The sequence below is a fragment of the Orbicella franksi genome, chromosome 2 (genome assembly GCF_964199315.1).
Source record: "Orbicella franksi chromosome 2, jaOrbFran1.1, whole genome shotgun sequence".
In the NCBI taxonomy this organism is placed as follows: Eukaryota; Metazoa; Cnidaria; class Anthozoa; order Scleractinia; family Merulinidae; genus Orbicella; species Orbicella franksi.
In genome coordinates, this window is record NC_138146.1 from 33,214,670 (window position 1) to 33,241,145 (window position 26,476).

General features: G+C 37.6%; 3 protein-coding genes across 3 annotated transcripts in view; 2 read left to right on the top strand and 1 right to left on the bottom strand.

Moving 5' to 3' along the window:
* Positions 1–3: 3 nt before the first annotated feature.
* Positions 4–2,632, bottom strand: LOC145479424 (calcyclin-binding protein-like). The gene has a single exon (XM_081457790.1). It carries the CDS (start codon positions 2,496–2,498, stop codon positions 1,809–1,811), a length of 690 nt encoding a protein of 229 aa, XP_081313916.1. The 5' UTR covers positions 2,499–2,632; the 3' UTR covers positions 4–1,808.
* Positions 2,633–2,637: 5 nt separating this feature from the next.
* LOC145479426 (alpha-mannosidase 2x-like) overlaps positions 2,638–26,476 on the top strand; it is a 28,053-nt gene continuing 4,214 nt past the window's right edge. Inside the window, exons 1-26 of the mRNA XM_081457792.1 lie at positions 2,638–2,831; positions 4,838–5,101; positions 13,085–13,229; positions 14,445–14,616; positions 15,721–16,028; positions 16,377–16,462; positions 16,685–16,785; positions 17,343–17,475; positions 17,736–17,780; positions 18,182–18,233; positions 18,586–18,655; positions 18,896–18,976; positions 19,636–19,818; positions 20,052–20,169; positions 20,594–20,661; positions 21,594–21,672; positions 22,497–22,583; positions 23,075–23,205; positions 24,076–24,178; positions 24,285–24,404; positions 24,769–24,819; positions 25,001–25,064; positions 25,495–25,556; positions 25,667–25,741; positions 25,961–26,102; positions 26,303–26,439. Coding sequence (XP_081313918.1) covers positions 2,712–2,831; positions 4,838–5,101; positions 13,085–13,229; positions 14,445–14,616; positions 15,721–16,028; positions 16,377–16,462; positions 16,685–16,785; positions 17,343–17,475; positions 17,736–17,780; positions 18,182–18,233; positions 18,586–18,655; positions 18,896–18,976; positions 19,636–19,818; positions 20,052–20,169; positions 20,594–20,661; positions 21,594–21,672; positions 22,497–22,583; positions 23,075–23,205; positions 24,076–24,178; positions 24,285–24,404; positions 24,769–24,819; positions 25,001–25,064; positions 25,495–25,556; positions 25,667–25,741; positions 25,961–26,102; positions 26,303–26,439 — 2,997 coding nt within the window. The 5' untranslated portion in view covers positions 2,638–2,711. The remainder of the gene's footprint in view (positions 2,832–4,837; positions 5,102–13,084; positions 13,230–14,444; positions 14,617–15,720; positions 16,029–16,376; positions 16,463–16,684; positions 16,786–17,342; positions 17,476–17,735; positions 17,781–18,181; positions 18,234–18,585; positions 18,656–18,895; positions 18,977–19,635; positions 19,819–20,051; positions 20,170–20,593; positions 20,662–21,593; positions 21,673–22,496; positions 22,584–23,074; positions 23,206–24,075; positions 24,179–24,284; positions 24,405–24,768; positions 24,820–25,000; positions 25,065–25,494; positions 25,557–25,666; positions 25,742–25,960; positions 26,103–26,302; positions 26,440–26,476) is intronic.
* Positions 8,342–10,848, top strand: LOC145479421 (uncharacterized). Its single transcript, XM_081457786.1, has one exon. It carries the CDS (start codon positions 8,373–8,375, stop codon positions 10,251–10,253), a length of 1,881 nt encoding a protein of 626 aa, XP_081313912.1. The 5' UTR covers positions 8,342–8,372; the 3' UTR covers positions 10,254–10,848.

Below are 26,476 nucleotides of genomic sequence, written 5' to 3' on the forward strand. Positions count from 1 at the left end.
ACATTAACGCTAGCATAACTTTAATAACATCATTCACATTTACAGGGCATCATTTACTGGTACATAACTTTACCTACAATGTATATTACAGACAACTGAAGCGAAATGAACAAAGTGACATTACATTAGCTTTGCACTCAGTCTATCGTTGGTAAAACAGTTTTCAAGGTATAATTATAAGGCTAAGAGTCAATCGAAGAAGAGTTGATGTAGACCAACTTAATGGAGAATGTTAAATAGACTCTGCATCTGCAGTGTATTACCTAAGCATCATTATTGTAAAAATACACAGTAATGAAAAAAGTTGATTTCAGCTGCAATAATGGAACATATTTTATTGATTACTGGCATTCCTTTGTGTAAACTTTAAAACAGACACAGAAACAAATTTATCTTTTTCTTGTCCAGTGATCACAGAATACAGGGTACATACACAAAAGAGAGATCCTTCCCACAGGACAATTGTTTGCTGACCACACCCAACCTCATGCCTTTTACTGCTTACAGCTTAACTGCCCTTGATGTACACATCATCCCAGAAACCCTGTATTCCTAAAGTTTGGACCCTAACTGGGGAATGAAAGGAATGTCGCACTAGGATCATGGAACTGAAAAAAACTTATAACCTGGTCACTTTGCTTTCATGAATCAGATGCACGCTTTGTGGAATGAGGCACTAATACAAAAGTCCAGCCTTGCCATCAGTACATATTGACAGGAATGGATTGGAATAGAATGGAGCAGAATGACCCCATAGACTCTGAATGGGCCACAATGGACCAGGAGACTGGAATAAGCTGGAATGAGCTAGATTGTAGACTGTATGTATTAACATGTTTCGGATCATGTGTACCAAGACATCTACGGTCGAGTGTTGATTGATACCCTTGATCAACACTCGATAAACATCTTGATCAACACTTGATGGATATCTCAATTAATACTTAACTTAGGATAGAGGGTCACTGGTTCGTCAGTTTTTTACTGTTATGTGTTACCCTCTGTAAATAAAGTTGTTACTTACTTACTTACTTACTTACTCAGTCGACACTCAATCAACATCTTGATTGATACTTGATTGACAGTTGGCTGATAATCAGCTAAGTGTCGACCAACTCATGTGTATCAATTGACACTCAATAGCATCTTCGAAAATTAGCTGACTTTTGACTGAGATGTCAATCGAGTGCCAACAGAGTGTTGACTGAGGGCATCGATCAACACTCAACTGCAGAAGCCTTTAGTACACATGGTCCCATTGTTTTTTTCTTTCTAGACTCATTCTGATCTATTCCAGTTTCATTATTAGTTTCTATCTTGGGCCATTTTGTTTCATTCTGGTCCATTTCAGTCTGATTCTGGCTCACACTAGTTCTTTTAGTTTCACTATGGTCCAGTTTGGTTGTTTTTCATGTCAACACAGTACCATTCCAGTCCAGTCTGGGGATCTTGTGTACAGTATTTAAATCTGTTGGTTGGCTGAGTATTGACTGACACTGTCAACAGACATGTTGACCGAATTTCGGTTGACACATTGACTGAGTATCTGCCAATTAATATGTTGACTACTTCATTAGTGATGGCCGATACTAGGCTGAGATCGGAGGCCTTAAGTAACCCAGTCTGGTTCATTCCACTCCTTTCCTGTCGATTCGTTATGTTTGCTATGTGTGTTAAATAAGTAATACCATGCCTATTGATCTATGAATTTTTTGCTCACCAGAAAACAATTTTTTTTAAGAGTTCCTACTCGAGCAATTTTCCTATGAGTTGTGCAGTCACCGGCTTAGTGTTCTCACAAATTAAGCTCACGCCAATGGATCTACTGAATTTTGCTTCTCTCTTGACTCTGTCCAGGCCTTTGCAATGGTTCTCTTCATCTCATCATCACCCTCATCATACATCTTCCTCATCAAATCCATGATGCCTTCTCCTGGATCCTTATTTTCATCAAACTTTGGTTGCTGTTTTGAGTTCTTGTTTTCTGCTGCTGTTAAACAGGACCAGTTCTCTTCTTTGCTCTTGTTCAGAAGGATACTGAGTTTCCCGGTTTTAACTTTCACTGAGCTCGACTTGGGGACAATTGGATGAAGCAAATTGACCATTTGAAATTGGTAATTCTTGCCTTTCAGTCCAAGTACCTTCAACTCCAAGGAATTGGAGGTGAATTTCGAAGAAACGTTTCCTTCTGGCAGAGTTTCCACCTCTGGCAGAGTAATGTAAATTTTCACGAACTTCGACGATTGGTCCCAAGCGTAGGATGTAATTTTTGTTAGGGTCACTTGAGGTTTCTTCACTGCGGGTTTTTTCTCCACTTGGACCTGGGCACATGGTTCACCTTCGTTCGGGTTTTCTGTTCGTTTTTCCACGGAATTGATCTCACGTTCTACGAGTGCCAACTCATCTTGCAGAAGTTTCTTAACGCGAGGTCGAGTTGCAGTTGAAAGAAGGCTCTGAATTTCGTCTCTGGTCTCTTTTAACTCTTGAACTTCCTCCATAATGGCAGAAAATGTTCCCTCAAAAAGCGAAATCAAAAAACTCGTGGCCGATCAATATCGAATCGTCACATGCTACAAGACCTTGGCCGAGACAGTCTTGACACTAGTGACCAATCTCCCATCGCCGAGTCGCGACGATAGATAGAATCCGAGAGAGTGCAGTGTTGTGCGTGTTGTTATTTTTGTTAGAGCATTTTATGTTTTTCGTGGACAATGAAAAAATGGATAGTGCTTCTTGGTGGGGCCATGTTCTGTGTCCTGTTCTTCTCCATGTACTTGGTAGTTGATCAGTTAGGGCGATTGCCAAGCTCTCAAGAAATCTTCAAAGCCGAGGTAAATTTGCGGGAGAGAGCTACTAGCTTGTAGCTTTGTAGCTGGTAGATTGTGAAAACAAGAAAATTACAGTTTAGCGCAAAGATACGAAGACATTTAAATAGAGAAATGAAACCTCTCAGTGAATGAAATCATAAATATAGAGAGTTTGGTGAAGAGGAGATAAAGAAGCCGCAACTTATACTTTCACACAGACGCGAATGCGCGAAAGCAGGAGAAATGCACGCGCGCGAGCCGACAACAGGGTTTCATAAAACTTGCATATTATTAACCTTAATTAAGTATTTAACTCTTTGTGCTTGTGTGTAGTGTTTCCACCTGTTTAGCCATGCTTAATATATTTTTTCCTCTTCTTCGACTATTGGTTGTTTGGGATTCGATTTGTACAACGTCTACAGGGGATTTCTATGCACTATGCCAGCTTTAAGCCACTGACCTGATTAAGCTTATAATTATTATGACTTTAAGCTTTTGGTTTTGTAGATTACAATTTGGAATTATTCCACGAATTTTTTTTGTCTGTGAACCTTCTTTCTTCTCCGCTCTAAATAACAGGATGATAATAATAATGATATGTTTTGAAAGAAAATAGTTGAAATTGAGGACTTGACACCTCTCCAGTTTTGCATGAAACACCCTTTGGATTTGAGCTTGAAAAGTTGACACAAGATAATTATTGGTTTGAAAGATGATTGATTTCACCAAATTAGATCAGAATGTAGCTTAAGAAGTTTTGTGCAGCTCATAACATTGATAATATGTGATACGTATAAAAAAATAATAATAATTAACTTTTATAGAATGGAATTTAGTGATGGAACTTCGCTTCATTAAGATTTTGAGTAGCAAGTTAACGTTAAAAGATGACCTCTTAACCTGATGTTATAGTCTTTGTCTTGCATGTATACAATATACTGTTATTGTTTAATCCCACTGTGGACACTTTTGTACTTGTGATTTCAGAGTGTGCCTAAGGTACAATCTGTTCACATGTCTATCCACCTGTTTTGAAGCTGCGTAAATAGAATAATTGGCTTCCTCTCAATGAAAATAAAAGGAAATTTTTTAAAAAATAGTTTTGTTTAAGTGCAAAATTATCTAGCAAAAAGTACAAAAATATGAGAACATTGATTTTACTCATGAATGAATTCTCATGGGCTATGAGGAGTTTCAAAATATTTTGAAATACAGTAGGCATCTGCAGCTGAAAGAGTTGGTAGCAATGACACAATCGCATCCTGTAAAATACAAAATACAGTGGATGCTTTAAGTTACTAGCTTCCTATTGCATAAAAAATTTGAGAATGAAAAAAATTGCAAAATTGAGTGTGAAGTTACTCTGCCATCTTATAAAACACATGCCGAGCTTGTTTGTTGCAAGCTAATTGCTATAAACCAGATTAGCTGGCAATATATAATCAAGCAGACGACAGAACTCCGGCAGTTGGCAGCTTGTTTTGAAAACACTGGGTTATCGGTATTAAGTTGTATTGGAACATAGTATATTAAATCTTGATCTTGAATAGGATTGTGGTGTGTGGTGTATTTCAGAATTGGAAGGAGAGATATCAAGTTTATAGTTAATAATTATTACTGATCTAATTCTCAATACATATAATAAATGAGGCACTTAACATGCACCTGACTTACAAGTGGTTAAACTTTTATTTAAAACTAAATGTAAAATAATTTACAAATAATTATAATGACAAAATGTTTGAGCTTACGACTGATTCCGAGTGCTGTACAGGTCCATGTAACAGATTGACCCTGTTCCTCTGATATACTCTGAGCGTATAATAATTATACCAACAAAATTATTTTGCTTATATAGTGCTGCCTGACTTTAGGAATTGGGGAAATACTGATAATTGTTAATAAGGCTGGACTGGCTATGTTTTCAAGTGACCATTTGCACAGTGTTGCTACAACGTTTAGCTTCAAATACATGACATTAAGTGAGTCAACATGTAAAAAATTAATTTTTTTGTTGCTGTATATTTCAGATGAAACAGAAAGTTGAAGATCCTCTGAATGCTCTTGAGAAAGACATTAATAAACTGGAAGGGAATATACAAAGATCTGGTAAAATTATGAGCAGTATGCAAAATAGTGTTGAGAAATTAAAATTCAAAGGACACAAACCAATCCCTCCTGTTAAAAAACAAGAGGATGTGGCATTAGTAAGAAGACCTGAAATGCAAGCCAGTGATGTGGACGATGGTTGTGTGTTCTCTGGGACAGCATCAGGAAAATCTGCAAATGTGAAGGTAAGAACTAGAATTTGCTTCTCCTTTGGTACATTGTGTAAGCGTGAATTACTGCAGGGCTCCAAAATGGTGCCGTCCGTTCATCTGGGACAAGTAGATTTTCCTGGCAGGCAAGTACATGTACCTATAACTTTTCATTCTCACTTGCCTGATGGGCAAGGGTCCAGGCAAGTTGTCTGCCAACTCAATTTAAAAAGAGGAAACCAAGACTTACACGTACCCAGGGCAAGCAAATTTGAGAGCTGCTTCTCTGAAGGGCAAGGTGGACTTCAAGTTTTTTTCGAGCCCTGTACTGGCTGTTATTAATAATACAGTTGAACCTCTCCACAATGACCACCTTAGGAACAGAGGAGAGTGGCATTGTAGAGAGTTGGTCATTATGGAGAGGCATGGGCAGGGTGTAGTCTGAAACCTTTTTTGAGGGGAGGGGGGGGGGGGGCAACTTGTTGTTTCAAAAAAATGCTTAGTTAGTATATACATGTACAAATCAAAATGTATCAATAAAACAGAAACTTAACAGAAACAGAGTCCAACAACACACAGTGCAGATCAAGTTTGGTGACCTTGTAGAGTAACAAAATGGGGTTTTGTATATGCTCTTTAGTCATTCAGTGATTTACTGGCCATTGCCAAGAGGTTATTTTGGCAGCTGGGCTGAGTTTTAGTGGCCATTGTAGACAGGTTAACATAACAGTGAATATATGGACTGTCTGCCGAGACCAAAAAAACTTGCCGTTGTAGAGAGGCTTGACTGAAATTTATTTATTGTATCTAATGATAAAATTTGCTTCCTGTATGCCATGTAAATAAATCCCTCATTAATCAGGCTTGTTTGGTCAAAATGTTTGGATATTGGTCTTGATCTTTGTTTACCTGTTTAACTTTGTAGAAGTGTTTGTGAACTTACAAAAAAGGATCTTGGCTAATTTGCAGCAATTTTGACCTCATGCTTGGTCAATAGCCCATATTAAGTGTGTGATAGTATTTTTAAAATTCAAGCCAAAAAAGAATCTAATAAAAACTTAGTCGCTCACACTCGTAACTTGCATGTAGTTGTTTCAGGTGAGTAGGTGCTCATTAGAATGCAGCCTTGAATATGGTGACCTACAGTGTTATGGCTAGCACATTAGACCCCAGATTGGGCAGACTGACCTTCAAAAGGCCCTTTGCATGACCATGTCACAAGGCCTTGGCAGTCATAATGAAGAAATAAGAGTGTGTTGAAATTAGTAAGATTTACAATTCAGAGGCCACTCGTTTAAAGTGTGAGATGTTATGGCAATCTCAAGGTTTAAAAAATTAACAAGACATATAAGTTAAAAGGAAAAACACCGCTGGATGGTAAGCCTTGTCATCCAAAATACAAATTAATGTGCAAATCATTTATATTTTCCAACTATGAAACTGTCCTAAAATCTCACACTAAAACGTAATCAGCCTCAAAATTGAAAGTCTTAAGGCGGCTCGATAGGCCCAAAATCGGAAAAAAATCGTATTTTTGGAAACCTACATTTTTGGATTGTTTATCCTTTGTACCTTCATGAAAAACCCATTTTCTGCATTTTTACTGTCCTATTAGCATGCTTTTGAGCATTTTCTCAGGATGTTTGGCCCGTTTCCATGGAAACGAGAGTTGTTTACGTGTCTTTTTTTGAACAAAAAGCAGTGATATTTAGTGAAAATTTCGAGGAAAATTGTGTATGAGAGGTTTGAATGCTTCCTGGGGCCTGGGAAGCAGTCTAGCCTTCTTTTGAGGACATTTCAAGTCAACTACATGAGGGAATAATCGTAGAAAACGTGGTCGCTGTTGTTTATGCGGCATCGACAAAACCAGGATCGGACCGGATCGGATCACGGATCGGATCACGGACCGGATCACGGACCGGATCACGGATTGGATCACGGATCGGATCACGGATCGGATCACAGAAAAAACAACAACAAAGTTTTAAAGAAAAAAAAAAATCAAAACAAAAATCAAACCGTTTATAAGATAATAATAAATAAAAAATAAAAGTGGAAAACTAAAATATGTTAAATGAAAATAAGAATCCCGAATTTGACGCAATGACATGTTAATTACAGAGAATGACAAGAGGTCATTTAAAAAGCCACATAAGCGCCTAATTTACGACGAATTACGAATTTAAATTGTAATGAACAGGCAGATGTAGTTATATTTGAACGTTAGTTGGCTCGAAGCTTGCGTGAACCTCCCATTCTCGTTTTTGAAATTGTTTTCAGTGGCTAATTCTCGGCTACATTTTCATGTTAGATGTGAGCGTTACAGTTGGCGTTACACACAATACAGTTAATGAGAAAACTTAGGTGCGAAAGCTTAAGGACATGACTTGCTTTGAAGGAGCTAAGTCACGATTTGCACATCTTGAAAAAACTAGCCTAGTTTTTCAAGTTCGTCATTTGCAATCCCCGTTAATCTTTGCCATCCTTAACAATCCTCATTCCGTTTTGATTTGTTCTTGCCTCTTAAGTGTTTTCTATCCTAGAACACGATCATTTTAAGGTTTTATTCTATTTAAAGGCAGCTCTTTACAATCCTAAAAATAACTCTAAAAATCGTGACGTAACTCCTAAAATGTTGTTTATTCTCGGGTTGCGTTATCGTTCACACTATCGATGTTATTCCTAGAATTTTTTGAAAAACAGCTATATTTCCTTGAAATACAAATGGTTTGTTTCGTTTTATTCCAGTGCGAAATATCGTATTCCAAACTCACATCTTGTAAAAGTATAGACTTGTCTCTAAAACGGAAATTGTTTGAAATCATCAGGTGTTTAATTTTTTAGTGTTTTTAGTTTTTGTGTTTCTATTCATATGTTCGTCCTATTATTACCATACTGACTCGTTTTACGACAGTTTACCTTTGATGCAAGTGATTACACGAAATATCATTTATCTGAACTGCGGAGAAAGATATGAAGACATGATTGATCATCGCAATCAAAACCCAACAGCCTGAAAAAACTTGATCTGTGACCAGCTCCCAGTTGGCTTGATATTATAAAAGAATAAAGGAATATCACACCTGAATTAAATAAAACGTTCTGCTCACAGTAGTCACTCTAGTGCAATTTGCTCAACAAAATTTTGGATTTTTTTCCTTGATCCGATCCGTGATCCGATCCGTGATCCGATCCGTGATCCGATCCGTGATCCGGTCCGTGATCCGATCCGTGATCCGGTCCGGTCCGATCCAGGTTTTGTCGACGCCGGTTGTTCATGCTTCGTTCGTAAAAGTTATCCTCAGAAATGCCTCCAAAAAAGAAATTTAGAAGCGGTAGAAGCAAGAAAAGAAAGTTCACTGGGAACATGTATACCAGGAGAAAGGAATTAGAGTCGAAGGAAGCTTCAGCGGATCAGGAATCGGTTGAAAGAAGCGACGAAGTGGTCTCCGACGAAACAGACGCGTCGCGCTCAAATGTTAGCTTGCCTGAAACTTCATCATCTTTTGCATCGCAAGGAAAGGTTCGCGGACTTTCCAACGAGGAGTCTAAACCTGAAAGTAGTGCAAGCGATGTGGATTCAGCTGAAATGGAAGGTTTTCGTTTTGTTGACATGGCAGTCCTCGGCTCGATTTTCGAATTGTTACTCTGCCCCATTTGTAAGAAGAACCACGTGGAGCTGGAGGAAGATAACGAAAGAAAGATGGGATTTGCTTCCTTGCTATTTGTCAAGTGCCCCGGGAAAAAGTGTGGATTCATAAAAAGATTTTACTCTTCTTCCAGAGTTGGGACTTCGCAGGCATTCGAAGTCAATCGAAGAATTGTTCTAGCATCCAGGAACATTGGTGTTGGGCACCAAGGGCTCGTCAAATTTGCTGGAACTATGAACATGCCTCCTCCCATGAATGAAAATACCTATAGGGATATTGTTGAAGCTGTGAGGAAAGCTGCTCAGACTGTTTGCCAGCGAAGTATGAGAGCTGCTGTTGAAAATGCAAAGAGCTTCTATGAACCAGAGGAGGATGGTGTTTTTGATATTGGAATTTCAGGTGATGGCACCTGGAGAAGAAGGGGCTACTCATCCCTGTATGGAATAGTCACTGCCATATCCACAGTCACTGGCAAAGTAATTGACATCGAAATAATGTCAAAAGACTGCAAGGAGTGCACAGTGTGGAGGAACAAGGAAGGCACACAGGAGTTTGAAGATTGGTGGGAAGGCCACCAACATCGTTGCCAGGCTAATCACCTTGGGTCATCTGCATCAATGGATTCCACTGGCCTTCTTGCCATATTTCAGCGGTCGGTTGAAAGCTATGGAGTGCGTTATACAGAGTTTTTGGGAGACGGGGACAGCAAAGCCCACAAGCTAATTGTAGATGAAGCTGTGTATGGTGAAAAAGAGGTCACCAAGCTCGAGTGCGTTGGGCATGTTCAGAAACGTCTGGGGTCATGCCTTCGCTCGCTAAAAAAGTGCATGGGTCAAGCAAGACTTGAAGACGGAAAACCAATTGGGGGTATTGGAAGGCTGACAAACAACAAAATAGATCAACTACAGGTCTATTATGGCAAGGCCATCCGAAACAACACCCACAACATCCAATCTATGGAGAATGCTGTCATGGCTATATGGCACCGCACAAGATCCAGTGATGACCACCCGGACCATGACTTGTGCCCCCCTGGAGAAAACTCGTGGTGTGGGTTTCAAAGGGACTTGGCAAAGGAAACAACAGAGTACTCACATACACATCCACTGCCTTATGCTGTTGCCAATGCAATTCATTCAACTTTTGAAGCCCTCAGTGACCAAGACCTCTTACAGCGCTGCCTCCATGGTGGCACACAGAACCGCAACGAGGCAATAAATGCACTCATTTGGCAACGCGCTACAAAGGAAACTCACTCTGGCTTACCCACAGTGGAGCTTGCTGCTCACCTTGCAGTTTCTCACTTCAATGATGGGTCAGTCTCCCTCAAATTGGTCCTCAAAGAACTAGGAATTACGCCAGGGGCTCACTGTAGCCAAGCTTGCAAAAAGCTGGAATATGACAGATTGCGTCATGCCCGCAGAAAGAGTTCTGATCAGTCCAAGGAACGACGAAAACAAATCAGAAACTGGAAGAAAGGCTACAGTGACCGTTTAGAGGCTATTGAAGGACTTCAGTATGAAGCTGGAGCCTTTTAGGACTGAACACAGTGAACATTGCTGATGATCAACTTTAAATGCTATTTTCTCAGATTCCGTTTTTTAGGCATGTTCAGTCACCGTAAACACAATATCTCAAAAACTATTTAAGATAACTCAATGAAACTTTCACATTTGGTTGGCTAGAAATAGATCTGTGCCATGACCAATTTTTACTTGGTTTGTGACACCCTATCATGACTTATTAACATTTTTTCAAAGCCGATATTGCACATTTTGATGTATGTTCTGGGTGAAGGCCTCATTCATGATCAAAACACAATTTCTTTATAATAATTGGTCATTGCATAGCTCTGAGAACATAAAAAAATTGTGACAAATTTCAATTTTCCAGCCTAAAGCAGAGTAGAGATATTGTGTTTAAGAAAACACCTACTTCTAGGCCCTCGGAAATGGGTGTGGTTATAAAAATGGGTGTGGCTCCTCAGGAATGTGAGAAATGCATCCCAAATGTATGGCAAATGAATCATAGGGACCTGCTTAATACAATGATATAGTTGAATTGACATGATTTTATAAGATAGTGTTGAGAATTATGTTGTCAAAATGACCAGTTTTAGCCTATTGAGCCACCTTAAGATCAACCCTCCAAGTTAACTTTTTTCCTTAGTGGCCGTTTGGCCACTTACTGTTCAGGTTTGGTCGCCAGTGAAAAATTTTAGTTGCCAAAATATATGCATAAATTAATAATTAATTAATAAATAATAATCTTATTGTTATCTAACTGTATTATTAATAACATTTTCCTTGAACCACCAAGTAAATTGAAGTCCCGTTCAGTGAAAGAACTACCTAATGTTGATTCAAATATGCTTTTATTGGAATGATTGATGATCAAATGAAATAGTTTCTGATCACAATGAAAAAGTACTATATTATTGCAACAGTGTTGTGAGTTGATCACAGGTCTCATTCAGTCATTTCAAATTGATTGGCTTTCACTTTCAATAAATCTTCTACAATGGTTATAATAATGCAAATGTACATGCCTTCAAATAGCTCTATTGATTTACAAGTGACACCACAAATATCAAAAACCAAAGGTTCAGACTATCTTCATTATAAACTCTTGCTTGAGTTTTTAATATTTTATAATCACACTAGTCTTAAATGGTAACTTAGGAATGACTTGAGCACTCCAAACAATTCAAACTTTCATGCTATGAAATAAAGTTTTTTTGTTTTTAATCTATACTAGTGACACATATTTACAGTTCTACAGCCAGCACACAGAAATCCATATTTCTGCATTAAAACTTAGAAACCACATGTGGTATGGACTTCAGATTGAAGAAATGGTCTTCTTGATCTTTTTGAGGATTTGAACCATTCCTTCACTGCTGGCGCTGGTTGTGAAATCAACCATGAAAAAGCGTGAGCATGTATGAATGAAATGTATGTTTACCACCATTTTTCCCGCGAAAATATTTGATGAAAATTAAGAAAAAAAGTCGCTTCACAAAACACAGAAATATTTGTGTATATCATTTATAATTCACACAACAGGAGCAGTGCAAACGACACAGATTATACCAAGTTAAAATAAGGTAGCCTCATTTGCAGCTGAATGGCGGAAAGTTTTCCAATGTTTATCAAGGCGGCCTCAAATTCTTGCTGAGACCATAAAGTGAACAGTATTTTTACCTTATTGCTTATGATCTTTTTTAAATGTTCAACCTCGTTTTCTGCTTAAATAAGCAAACGACATAAAACTTCATCTGAAAATTTAAGACTGTATTGAAATGGACAGAAAAGTTCACGCTCAAATTGTTTGTCGTTTTGAATTTAATATGCGAACTGCGGAACGTGAATACTCAACGCGAAAATACTTTCACAAGTTTTAGGGCAATCACTAAGACGGATATTTTTTATTGATGAAATCTTTGACAATTTAAAAATAAACCCAGGTTCGTTCACACAAGTGAAATTTATTTACGACTGCGAGCTGCTTTTCATCACAGTTTTTTTTTATTTATAGAATCCCCTGTGCTTGTGTTATCAAGTTTGCTGTCAAGTCAAGTATTTTCGTGTCCACTGAAACAAAATACGTTTCTCAAATACATTTGGATGTTTCTCAAATATATTGTGGATCCTGTCACCGTTGAGCTTTCCAAGCTTTTGCAATTCCTCTTCTTTTCGATGGCACATGACCGGATTGCGTGCATTGTCTCATGCTTCCAGTTAAAATTTTCACGTGCCAAAGTTCAGTCGAGTGGAATGATTTTCGTTGCGTCCCAAGCTCAACTGAATGCAATTCCTTGATCTTTGTTTACCGTGTAACATTTCATTTTATTCAATCTCCATTTCTGTTGGTTAAAATCCCACAACAACTAGCTTTGCAAAGTGAATTCTTAATGCTCAGAATGTTTTTCTTTTCACTCCGGATGATAGTCCGCTCAAGCTCCTGACGCACAGGTCACATTAATTTTAGTCGCTGAGCTGGCGACTTGCGTTCTAATTTAGTCGCCAGCTCCAAAATTCTAGTCGCCATGGCGACTAAAATGGTCGCAACTTGGAGAGTTGAAGTTACGTGTACCAATTTCATCATGCCCGTTTCTTTCCATTTGTGGTTTCTATTTCCTTCCACACTGACCAGGTCACATGACATGGTCATGCAAAGGCCCCATTCATTGTGCCATGTTCTTGGGCCATTCTCCTCCCAGGGGTATAAAGGGCTGGTGCTGCCAAACGAGTGAGTGAATAACAAAATGATAATATGTATAATAAATAATAATGATATGACTTCCTTTGGGCTCCTGGACATCCAACTGGCATCCTGCTGACAATGTTGATGTAAACTCTCATTACAGATGTTAGACATGTTTGATGTGATGCCGTTTGATGACATTGATGGCGGTGCATGGAAGCAAGGCTGGGATGTGCGATATGATGATAAACAATTTGATCAAGAACCACTTAATGTTTTTGTGGTACCTCACTCACATAATGATCCAGGTATTGTATGTTTTGAGTAATATAGTTACATGCAGGGGTGTCTGGGCCCAAGCATTACATGTATGTTAAAGGCAAATTGTAATGTTACTACCACAGTGCCCTTCTCCACATACTGTCCCATAGGGTATCATTATAAATAAGAAGTCAGATAATAATAATTTACATTTTTTTAGGATGCATTTCTCAGCTCAATGCGTCTAATAGCAAATAATTAACTAAGTGAAATAGAACAAATAAACAACTAACCAAAATAACTAACCAGTTGCTTCTAAAGATGATCCAGATCCATCCAGGGGGACAGTGTGTAATTCATTGCTTCTTGTTATAGAAATTGGGACGAGTTATGGAAGTGGATTGCTTTGGCCATGTGCAGACATGGTCTTAAAATAAGTTTGAAGTCAAAATGATTTCAAACTACTGAAAGCTGAAGTTTGATTACAGTATTTTATATTTTCCTTTGTTATTAAAAAAGGATTGTGGTTTACTGTTATTAATACATTTGGAACAAAAGAAAATACGTCAGATAAAACTACATGAATTTTTAGTTCCTAAATTTCTTTTTATCTTCGGCTTTATAATATATACAATTATACTACATCAGTAGCAAAAAAAAAGTTTCACAATATGACCTACAGGATTAAAGAGTCAGTGCACTCAGGACTGTATAAATTGAGCCTACATGTACATAGCAAAAGTACCACTTTCCTAGAGCCACACTTTTGTGAGCTCTTATAGAAGGATTCATGCTGATGTCATTGTTTACATAATTTTTGCTCATTTGCATACGTCTTTACGTACAAAAGGAAACATGTTAGATATGAATTGACTCCAGACAGCTAAAGAGCTAGTTAAACTTAATACATGGTGAAATTTTTAGCTCTTTGGGTGTAAAATTCGAGGAGATATTGTCTTTAAAAAACTGCAGAATTTCTGGGTGGCAAAGCGCTAATGAGCTCATATATTCTTTGTAATAGTTTGAGTTTTTGAACCCTTGTTGCACAGAACATATTCAATGCATCAGGCTCATATTCATTGGTAGAGTTAATCGTACTATGACCTTTCAATATTCAGAACTGATTTATTTGTAGCTCCATCAGAAACTGAATTGCTTATGCTGATGAGGCAAATATTGTAAACAAGGATTCTCCTATTACATGTAAACTCTCTGCCTTAAATTACTTGTTTGACGCAATCTCTTTTTCTTCTTTTTGATAGGCTGGATCAAAACTCTAGATCAGTATTACACACAGCAGACGCGACATATCCTTGACAATGTAGTTGATGCACTTGCTGAAGACAAAAGAAGAAAGTTCATCTGGGCAGAAATGTCATATTTGTCAATGTGGTGGCAAGATGCTGATGATACAAGGAAAAAGCTTGCTCTCGAGTAAGAACAATAAATAATTGGTATAAATGGAAAACACAGCCTTTCACTTTTTGAATTGTTTTATACGTGTACATGTATGGAAAAACTGTTTGAATGTATATTATAATTAATTAAAAGAAATTAGTTCAGACTACTCAAGGCATGCTGTTAAGTAAAACACAGCAAGTGAAGTATTTCCGGGCCCACTTGATTTATAAAACCCACACTGTATTTAAATTTTAAAAGAAATATCATTGTTAACTTAAGTCAGTAATACTACAGGTATCCCAAGCTCCTTGAGAGCTGTGAACATTATTATATGACATTGCGTATCAGCGTAAATGTAAGAGAGTTTGTATGGGAATGTAACAATCATATTTAACAGTTTAAAATACATGTATGGAAAGAAATTGAGTACAAATGACTTACTTCAACTCTTCTGTGTGTTACTTTTATCTCTGGGCCGTTTGGGGGCTGTTTCAAAGTGATTCCAGCAACTTTCAGTTTCATCGTTCTCCTCTCTATATGCACTCCTCAAGGTAGGCAACTTGAGTGGTGAAGCCCAGCAGATTAACTGAAGGAACAGCCATAAATTCGCTCCAAAAGCTCTGATCACCTTAAGATTCCACCTAGAGCATGTGCGATAGTTGCTCTAACAATCTTCCCTTCATTGGAGGAAAATTTCAGGTTGCAAATCTCACAAGTGTTTCCCATCGAGACCCATTGAATGATGCACTGACCGTATGTTCCGTGCATGGACTGTTTGAAAATGGCTTCGTGACCCCAGTGGATGAAGGGATATTGTTCACTGCAAGTATTATTGTTGCTTACCTTGAGGAATATACATAGAAAGGAGAACGACGAAACTGAAAGTCGCTGGAATAACTTTGAAATGGCTCCAAAATGGCATGGGGAAAAAGAAACACATAAAAGAGTTGAAGTAAGTCATATTTATTCAATTTCTCTTCCATAGTTCAAACTGTTACGTATCATTGTTACATTACCACACAAACTCTTATATCTACGCTGTTATGCCATGTTGTTTAATAATGTTCAGGTCTCCTAGGGAGCTTGGGATACCTGTTGTATGCTGGTTTTGACTGTACTTGATGCATTGTTCTTCAGGCAGCTAACTGGCGGTCAGTTAGAGATTGTAACAGGTGGATGGGTGATGCCTGACGAGGCCAACACACATTACTATGCCATGCTGGATCAGATGATTGAAGGGCATCAGTGGATTGAAAAAAACCTTGGTTCAGGAATAAAGCCAATGTCTGGGTGGGCCATTGATCCATTTGGACACACACCCACCATGGCTTATCTTCTGCGACGTGTGGGTTTCCATGCCATGTTGATTCAAAGGACTCATTATCAGGTGAAAAAGCACCTTGCCAAGGAGAAAAATCTTGAGTTCATGTGGCGGCAAAATTGGGGTAAGTTGCAACTCTGCTCTGCCATGACAACTGATGATGATACATGATTGTATGAAAAGGCAATACGTCTGTTTCAAACCTGCATGTATGGCCTAAGCATGTTAATATTTAACTCATGTTAGAACACTAAAATTTTCTCTGTTGCCCAAAGAAAGTAAAATCTTGTCAAGTGATAACTGAAATACTCCCCAAAGGTTGACATGTCTGTGTCAATGTTGGTGATAATCACTTAGAATCTATAAGGAATGCCTTGCTCTAGGTCATTTTGTACAAGTTTGTTTTTGCAGAACTTGTATTAGTCATTACAAATGCTTATTTAAAACGAAATGTATACATTTTGAATTTCAGATCACGGATCAACAACGGACATGTTTTGCCACATGATGCCATTTTACAGCTATGATGTACCTCACACCTGTGGGCCAGATCCAAAGGTATGACTGCATTAATTATTTTGTGAATAAATGAAATCTATAGGCCCCTTATACAGGTATGTGGTGTTATCATTGGGGAGAAAACTCTGATCAGTTTGAGCTAGCAACAAATGATTTAATTGTGTGCTCCTTTGCTGGCTCTCTTCATCCTTTACTTTGTTTTTGGAATGCCAGTGCTATAACGACATTGTACTGTGGTAACGAGTTTGTTTATTTCTTCAGATTTGTTGCCAGTTTGATTTCCGTCGCTTGCCAGGTGGTGGAATCACTTGCCCATGGAGAATTCCACCTGTAAGGATTGATAATAATAATGTTGGATCAAGGTAGTGTATGCATTGTAACTACATTATTTTAACAATACTTGTCATGATGACGCTTTATACTAAACGTATCTGACTTCATTATATGTTGCTTAATTAATTAGAATTTGATCTTGTACATGTAAATGTAAAAAATTTTCATTCAGTACATGTTCCAATTAAACAATGTTACAAAAATGTGCTAGGTATTACAAGTACATCCTACCTGAAAATAGCATGGCTAGACATCAAGTTGGGAGGGACTAAATACATGATGAACACAAAAATTATAACAGTACTCCATTTTCAGGGTTTGAAAAAAATGCTATCTGGTTGTGCGACAATTTGATTTTCCTCCGAGGCAAGTGACTTTTCATTGTCACTTGCCTGATGGGCAAGGGCTCAGGTGATGTCTCTGCCCGGAGGTAAATCAAAAAAGAGCAGACTAAGACTTGCCCAGGGCAAACAAAATGGTCTGAAGGGCAAGCTGGAATTCCAATTTTTTTTTTTCTCGAGCCCTGTAGTTGCTTGCAAATCTCAGCATTTTTATTTATGATGATGTCATTTTCTGCACCTTACAGAGCCCGCTTACTACTTGATCAGTACAAGAAGAAAGCTCAACTTTACAGATCCAATGTCTTGTTTGTTCCCTTGGGAGATGATTTTCGATATGAAACTACATTTGAGACACATGAACAGTACAGCAATTACCAGGTATTTTGAAATAATCATGGGAATCCTGGGAGATTGAAATCCTTTAAAAGGAATCTAAGAGGTAATACAGTCACATAGGAACTTTTTTGTGAGACTGCTGAATCAATTTCAGTGACCAGAGACTTTGATTCAGTTTGATCCAGATGACCACATTATGTTCACAAACATCTGGTAGTCTCTCTCTATATGTTTAGAGGGCTATGAAGTATGAGCCAGAGCTAAACATAATTTAATGATATTATTTTTTTAACATTTTACAGAGATTGATGGATTATATCAATTCCCATCCTGAGCTGAAGGCAAAGGTAATGACTGGTTATTCACACTCTGATGATAATACATGTAGGTATACTAATCAAGATTGCTGTTATTGTCATAGAGTTGGTGGAATATGGGAAGTCGGATGAAGATTAGTCAGATTATAGGGATTTCAGGGGTTTCAATAAGGGCCGGACACTGCTAACTGGGCAAATTGACTGGCTCTGAGGATAATTTTGCTCGCCTGGTTTGACCATCTAGAGGAAAGTTTTTCTTATAAAGAAGTTCAGTTCAAAAAGTTTTGCCTGCCTTTGAAAACCAGTTGTCCTCCTGCTGAAAACATTCATGAAACCCATGGATTTTCATCTACTCATTTTATGTTTACAAACTTGTGTCACATTTGTATTACTTTGATTTTGAGGTAAGAACACTTTTCTTTCGTGAACAGGTGCAGTTTGGCACTCTAAGTGATTATTTCAATGCACTGTGGAAAATTACAGGTAAATAAACATAGTTTTACTTGTGATGCTAATGCTGTTTGTGTGCAAACTTAATAATAATTATTAGTTTATTCAAAATGGAAATGTTTCTTTTGCTTGTCAAGTTTAACAAACTACTGGACACAAAAGTACTTGAATTAATGTTATGAAAGTGCCTAGTAAATGGTCCATGCCAAAATGGAAAGCATTGTCAGTAGTCTTGCTCCCCCTCCCCTCCTTCTAATCTCAGTCACCTTCTAAGCTCCAACCCTTGTAACACATTCTATCCCTGTGCTCTGATTGTAAAGATGGCACCATTTTTTATGGTGATGTGTCTGTCTCATTGATTAAATTGAAGTATTATTTATTCTAGGGGCTGAGCCTGGCACTCAACCAAAAGACTTCCCAGCGTTGAGCGGAGACTTCTTCACTTATGCTGACAGGTTGTTATTTCTTGGGTGTTTTAGTTGAGCTTGGAGATCCCATGAATAAAATTAGAAGTTTTTAGATTACTAAATATTATTTAATACACCTGTGTTTTGTTTGATGGTGGTTAACATACATGTACACGTAGTTGTCTTTGGTGGTATAGACTGAGGTACACTTTGTATCAGGTGCTTTTTGTAATTGCTTCATTGTTTAATGAGAGGTAAAACAAAAAGTTACAAAATTTTCTGTTATAGGGAAGATCATTACTGGAGTGGCTATTATACATCAAGACCATTTTATAAGCATATGGATAGGGCACTGGAGTCACACCACAGGTATTTCCTGAAGCGATGCTTGTTTGAGTGCATCATTCCTAGATTGTTTTACATTTAGAAGCCGGTTACTATTCAGAAAGCTGCTCAGTTTGAACCATTAGTCACATTAACAAGATACTCATTACAGTTATACCTCTGTACAGCTCTTTTAACATTTTCATATCAAAGCCTTTAGATAGTATAAATTGAAAGAAGTTTAATAGCTACATTGTATTGCGTGCACTAAATGAATGTGTATTTATGAGATAGAACAGCATCCATGCAGTTTTGCACATTTTTAACTTTGTAGAAACAAGGAACTTTTCAGCACAGTGAATTTTAGATGATTAGTCCAAACTGAAAGCCATGTTGTGAAGCAAAATGAATAGCTATAAAATTTAATTGATTTGTTCACAGTTCATTTTGAGGAAGTAACCAATTTAAAGGTCTAGTATGTTATTATGTAACTCAATTGTTTGTATCCATTGCAGGCCAATGGTGCTGGTTAATAATATACTACCTGCATTTTAAGGGCAAAAAATGTGTACCAAAGTGCATCATGCATGCAGAGGGAATTTAGCTAAATTTAAAATTAAATTAAAATTTTTTAAATTTAGCTAAATTTTGCATGCATTGCCTATTGAATGTGCAAGTGAAATGTTTTGCTTTTTGTTTTGAAGGGCTGCTGAAATAATTTTCTCCTTGGCTGAATCTCATTCTCGTCACCATGGAAGTTCAAGTTTTGCTGTGGAGCAGCTGTATGGTCTACTGACTGGTGCACGCCGCAACTTGGGTCTTTTCCAACATCATGACGGCATCACTGGCACAGCTAAGGACTTTGTTGTTGTTGATTATGCTACAAGGCATGTTTGGTTATCAAAGATATTTTTAAGTTGTGCTTAATCAGTATTAATTTTACCTTTTCAACATTTAGATTGCAAAGGTCTTGAACTTACCAGTAGAAAGTTGTGCTAATCATTTCTAGTATTATTTAATAATGTGTTTGTCATGAATTGTGTGAATGTTGTGATGTTCACTATGATCATGGGTTGTATTTGACTGCACAGTAATATGGAATGTGTTTATTCAACTTTAGGATGCACCGGTCATTGAATGATCTGCAGCGCGTGATACAGGACTCCGCCCATTTTCTGTTGACGTCTGACAAGTCTCATTACACATCACCAGACCCAGTGTTACCTCCACTTAAGTTTGTATGTGCACTCAATCCTACTGAATATGATTTATATCGAGCTTTGTTATGTACAGAATATAATTTACACAAGTTCATTAGAGCAATTTTCAACTGAGTGTTGTAAAACCCAAACCAAAGAAATCACTCTGGTGAGTCACAAAGGACACAGACAATTCAGTGAAACCAACGAAACTCAAAGGGAATGCATGTAGCTGGCGCAAAGTGCAGAACAATGTGTGCGAGTTTGAGTCACCATTGATTTTGAATTTACTGCTGATTAGATGACAACGTAACATGTTTTTTTGAGCCAATTACTTAGCATAGTTATGTAATGCAAAACCAAAGTAAATGCAAATTACTTTCGACACTTAAGTGAAGACCGCTCTTTGCCTCTAGTACTTCTTAGTCTTATTAGTAAGTTTCTTGTACATGTACCTCTTCAGGGCGAAAGCAGACTGGCTCAAGATGCGTTATCAACTAAAGAAGTGCTGACATTATCCAACACACCAAGGTACAGTAGAAATTTACAGTTCCATCTCATGCAGACTGAATTATTGTTGTTCTGTACCTACAGAAGAGTTAAGATTTGTACAGTCCTGTGAAATGTGTAATCTGATGTCAATTATTGTAAACAGCCATCACTGTAATCACTGAATCAGTGATGTGGCCGACAAGAGCTTGCCTGGCTTGATTTCCACCACTTTGTCGGTTAGGTTACCATAACAACAGTATGACCTGCCAAAAACACCCTTAATTACAGCTGTAGGGCTTATAATTAAAAAACGGCACGTTTTTTATATTATCAAATTTTAATAAGCATGATAAGACGCAACTTTTGGCAAAGTTTTAAAAAAATCTGCACGTAGGGTTCAGAGCCACCTTAAATTTTTGAAAACGTGTTAACCAATGATTGGGCAGTTTTTTCATACCATGATTGTAGCATCAAGTGATACAGGGTGGTTATAATGACCCATCCAAATCTAACTGCTGGAAACTGTTTTGAGCCACCTTAAATGAATTTTTAATGACCCAGTATTGTCTCAATTATATTACAATCTCATATTCTCATTACTTCCTGGTTCAACCTGTTTTTGACTAGCTTGGTTTATGGCTGAATAAAGTTAACATTCGTGAGACCTCTAACTTTTTTTAAGCATGGCTCAATGGAAGTTGAACAATTTGTGTCATTTAAATGCCGGTTTTGAGCCATAGGTCAAGTAGACTCCATCTGAGTGTGAGTTTTGAGTTCGAGTTTATATGTTTAGCCTGAATAGGTGCATCTAAATTTGTGTATGTTGTTGTTTACATTTTGCCCCTGTAGCATACGACTTTACATAGAGAAGGCATCATGTAGATATGATTTGAACTTGAATGTTAAACTTGGACTCCTCAAAATGGAAACACTCCAATAATGAGAATACTACTGAATTTTTCTTGTTACAGAGCAGTAGTGTTGTACAACTCCCTGACCACGGCAAGAGAGCAAGTCGTCAGCCTTCACATCTCAGACCCAGCTGCAATGGTAGTATGTCATTTAATGTATTTATCATTACAGATACATACACTACCCCGCTCCCCTTCCGCCAAACCAAAAAAAAAAAAAAAAAGGAAAAATAAAAACACTAGTCAGGAATGTTTGTCAGGTTACACTTGCTTTTCCCTGGTACTAAGTTACGGTTTGCGCTTATTGAAAAGTTTAGCCTCAATTTTTCAAATTCGTCGTTTGTAATCCGTGTTAATCTTCTCAATCCTTAGCCATCCTTGTTCCTTTATGGTTTATCATTATCTCTTTGGTGTTTTTCTATGTTCTTAAACTGTTATTTTCAGGTTTCCTATCATTTAAAGGTAATTTTGTATATGGCGAAAATTACTCAAAATACCGTGACTGAGCTCCTTTAAGGAGTGAACAAAAAGTGCACAGATTTAATTATATGGTACGAGGGTAGACGGTCCAACTGTGTAAGTGACACTGATTGGCAACGTAAGTAGTTGAAAAGAAGCCCGTACAACATTCTGCGGTACCAGTGCAAAAAAGACTGTATGCATATGTAACAATATGCGATGATGGTTATATGAAAAAGCCATTACGTATGTATGGACTAAGCACAGGCAGTGCATGTTAAAGAGATCTTTGCATTTAACTGGGGGAAGTTTCCCACAATGACAAGCCCAATCCGTTTTTTTCTTGACGAAGATGTTGACTCAATGGCGGTGGCTCAGATCAAACTCTCAACTAAAGTAGCGAGGGAACTCACCGTTTAGGCCTCTGCGTACATTTAGCAAGGCAGCGCATGAATCATTAAGCTATGAAGTCGTTTAATTGCCATCGTGTTTTTTCGTGTTCAGGTTAGTGACAGTCAAGGACAGGAAGTTCCAAGTCAAGTGAACGTCTGGTGGGATCATAGAGACAGAATCTCGACTGCTAAATATGAAGTAAGAAATCCAATAAAGAAGTCTGGCTGCGTACAATGGTCATCTATAATAAAAATCTCTCTGTATATGACAGGGGACGTGTTGTATGTACTTAAAAAAAAGTAAAGAACAGGAAAATTGAACCCATAATGTGATATTGTTACATGGATATTTTTAAAGCGGTACAGTATCCAGCAGCCTGGACAAGTTTTGGAGTGGTTTTTGGAGTGCATGACGCTAAAAAAACAACCTCGAAAAACTCATTGGAAATCAAAGAACTTGGGACTTTCAAGTATCTTGAAAAGAATACTCCTCAATTTTTAAATTTGGCCCATTTGTGACCAAATTTTCTCAATTTGGTAATGCTGGCTGCCATTCTGTGCCCTGTCGTTTGTAGCAAGTGCATAAATTAATTGGATATTTGATTAAGTGTTGTTTTCCCAGATGCCTTTCTGTGTATAGTGGTTGTTATGCTATGTTTTTTACCTTTTCTCTCTCGTTATATTTTTCAGCTAATTTTTGTCGCCAAAGTTGCTCCTCTGGGTTTGACCACGTACTTTATATCGTCAGGCCTTGGATCAAAATTGTGTGAACATTCTAGTATTACAGAGTATAATTCTGCTGGAAATTCTATAAAACCAAGGTTAGAACTAGACAAGCCATCAATAGCCCTTTCTTAAGGACTAATATTGATTCTAATTTGTAGAATTGAAAAGTTGATTTGCTAAAGCCTCTACTCTTAGTTAGAAGATCTGGATATGATTTTCTGCAGTTAGGCAAGGCAATATTGCATTTTCGAGTTGCCTTTACCTCTGTGTCAGAACGAGGATTCGTGCGAAATCATTCGCATGAAAATGTGTTCCCCCGACATCATCATCATCATCATTTTATTTCTTGATAAAAATCTACATTTTACAGTTAGACTGGCCCACGAATAGCTAAGCTAGTCTAGGTGGGCCAGTCTATCAATAGTTACATATGATTTATTATTATGATAATAATTACTTTTATTGCTATTATAGAAAAATAGAAAGTTAGAAAAAAAAGTGAATAAAATAAAAATAAAAAGTGGGAAAAGAATGTGAATTAATAGATAACATATTTTTTGTTTATTTGTTTGATTGTTGGTTGGTGTTTTTTTTTTACTGCTCCTACGGCCATTTTAATTTAGAAATGATCCTGCGAACCTCAATGAAGGAATCTTCATCTTCAAGAACACTTAGTAGCTTGTTTTTAATTCTGAGTTTGAATTATTTCTTTGGTAGTTCTCTCAGAGAGCTTGGTATCTCATTCCATAGTTCATTTTCATGCAAATCAAACTCATTTCATGTGAAAGATTTTGCACGGACTCGGTTTGAAGCAGAGGCACAAGGTAACTCGGGAATGTCCTATTTTTCCTACTGAATACGTCACAATAGATGGCTACACAGTTTATGTGCTTTCTAGCAACTGCTTTATCAGTCAATTAATTGGACTGCAATTTGAAAATTGTTTTATACATCTCATGTTTCAGGCAGGAATTTAAACATGATGTCAGGCAACCTGGAGGAGAAAGCATTATTTTGGAAAATGAAAACCTCAAAGTTGAATTTGAAAGTCTCCGCGGGCTTTTGAAGGTAATTTTGACACCGTTTCTTGTGATCCCTTGCAGGTGCATTTCACCGACACCAAGATAAAATGTAACGTTAGTATTGATACTAATGTTACACAATCATATTTCAGAGCATCACACATAAGGATGGAGCTGTAACGCAAGTGGCCATTGACTTTGTCTCGTATGGAACAAAATCTTCCGGGGACAGAAGTGGAGCGTATCTGTTTCTGCCAAATGGGCCTGCTGAGGTGTGTATCGATGAGAAATCTCTGAGGCGTACAGTTTGTTTTAGTTTCAGTGAACCCTGAGAATAGGACATTGGGGAAGAATTTCCTTTTCGCAAAATTCCAAGATTTTGCGCTGAGGATACTCTGATTTGTATTAGAATTTCGTTACACATTTGATCTTTCGGTATCACTATTCCATTGAAAATAACTTTGAGGATGAGATTCCCTAAAATGGTTGCTGAAGAATGTTGGAGCGTCCAACATATGGTTATTTTGGGCACTGAGCTAGTACCCAAGTCAGCGTCGCGTGGTACAAATAGATGTTGTGGCTGTGAGAAACGAATATGTGAATTGCTCTGAATGTTTCTGTGTTGTTAATCTGTAGGCACATGGTCTGGGAGAGCAGCCAGTGGTGTATGTGAGCAAAGGAAAACTGGTAAGCAACTTGTGTTAATGGTAACTAGATAGGTAACATTAAATAGAATCGAATGACCTTTTCTCGTTTGTTTTGCGGAAAGAACAAGTTCTGTAACGATCCAAAGCTGCACACACAAAACCTGAGACAAGGGTTTATTTAACCAGCACAATCAAAAATGTTTCTGTTTTTCCGTCTTTAGATGCAGGAAGTACGAGTTTCCCTTCCCAATGTTCTGCACATAGTGAGGCTTTATTCCGTGTCTGGTAAGTTCAGTGATTTTCAGTTGTTTTTTATCACTGTGTTGTAACAGATGATGGCCGCTTTGAATTTGTATGGAGTAGTTTCAGTTGCTTTTTCATTCCGTGGGAAATGTTCTCAAACGAATGTTTACAGACATCCATCTGCATGTGAAGCGTTAGGTTACACTCATTAGGTTATACGTTTTGCAAAACTTTAGACACAGAAACACAGTTAAGAGAGTTTAAGCATTCCAGGACTATATACAACAGCTACATAAAAGTCGTCAAAAAGAGTCAAAGAAGAGTACAATGGAGTCCAAAAACCCGCGAAAAGTAAACGTTATCAACAAAATGTTCGATCTAGAAACTGCAGATACCGGTAATGTTGGCTTATATGTCAACGGAACCAATAACTAAGATGTCGCCCAAACGTTTGTTGATGTCTTGATAACAGGACCTGAAGGACGAACGCTTGATATCCAAAACAGAGTGGATATACGAGATCAAGTAAACAAGGTATGGGCTTTAAAAGATCGATAGGTGCATCCTAGATTTGATCTTGTCGTCTTATGCGTTGACATGTTGTTAGAGAAAAAAAGAATAATTTTCAATTCTTGTTGATGTAGGAATTAGTGATGAGAATCAAAAGCAATGTACAGAACAGCGGTCGAGAATTTTACACCGACTTGAATGGATTTCAGGTGAGCGGTGTAGCTTACATTATTTTATTCCTAGTAAATCTGCATAATTAACAAAGTGTCTAAGAATATTTGTGCAATGAGCACACACATGCAGGTTTTTACTTAAGCAATAACGCTGAAGTTAATGTAGAGGAAAGTTAATGAACAAAATAGGACTCTTTCTTTTAAGGAAACATTCGCTTCTGTAGTCATTCAGTCTTTGAATTTTCCATCCTTCAGATGCAAAAGCGAAAAAAACTGGACAAGATCCCCATTCAAGCCAACTTTTACCCTCTACCTTCTATGGCATTCCTTCAAGACAAGTCCACACGCTTAACACTCCTGTCAGCTCAGTCCAATGGTGTGGCAGGGCTTTATCAAGGTAACCACGTCTTGCTTTGACTTAAATTTATAGCTATCTTTGATTTGAGTCTATATCTAGTCCATACAGTTTTTAATTCTCAGATTATTTAATAACCTGGCAACAGGATTTTTCAATAATTATTGTATCAGAATCTGCACTTAAAAACGGGAAAACTCATTGACAACAGCGTGATCTGAAGTATTTTTTCGGTGACACAGGTGAATTTCAAGTTGTTTTGGATCGCCGTCTTTACCAGGATGACAACAGAGGATTAGGTCAGGGTGTAACAGATAACAAAGTTACTCCAGCTAACTTCAGACTTGTCGTTGAAAGATTTAAAAGTCCACACGAACCTGTAAGTAGAATAAGCTATTGGTATTTTTTTGGAACCC

What these genes read in the sequence shown, in the direction of transcription:
- LOC145479424 (XM_081457790.1), bottom strand. Translation starts at nt 2,498, where the DNA reads ATGGAGGAAGTTCAAGAGTTAAAAGAGACCAGAGACGAAATTCAGAGC.
- LOC145479421 (XM_081457786.1), top strand. Translation starts at nt 8,373, where the DNA reads ATGCCTCCAAAAAAGAAATTTAGAAGCGGTAGAAGCAAGAAAAGAAAG.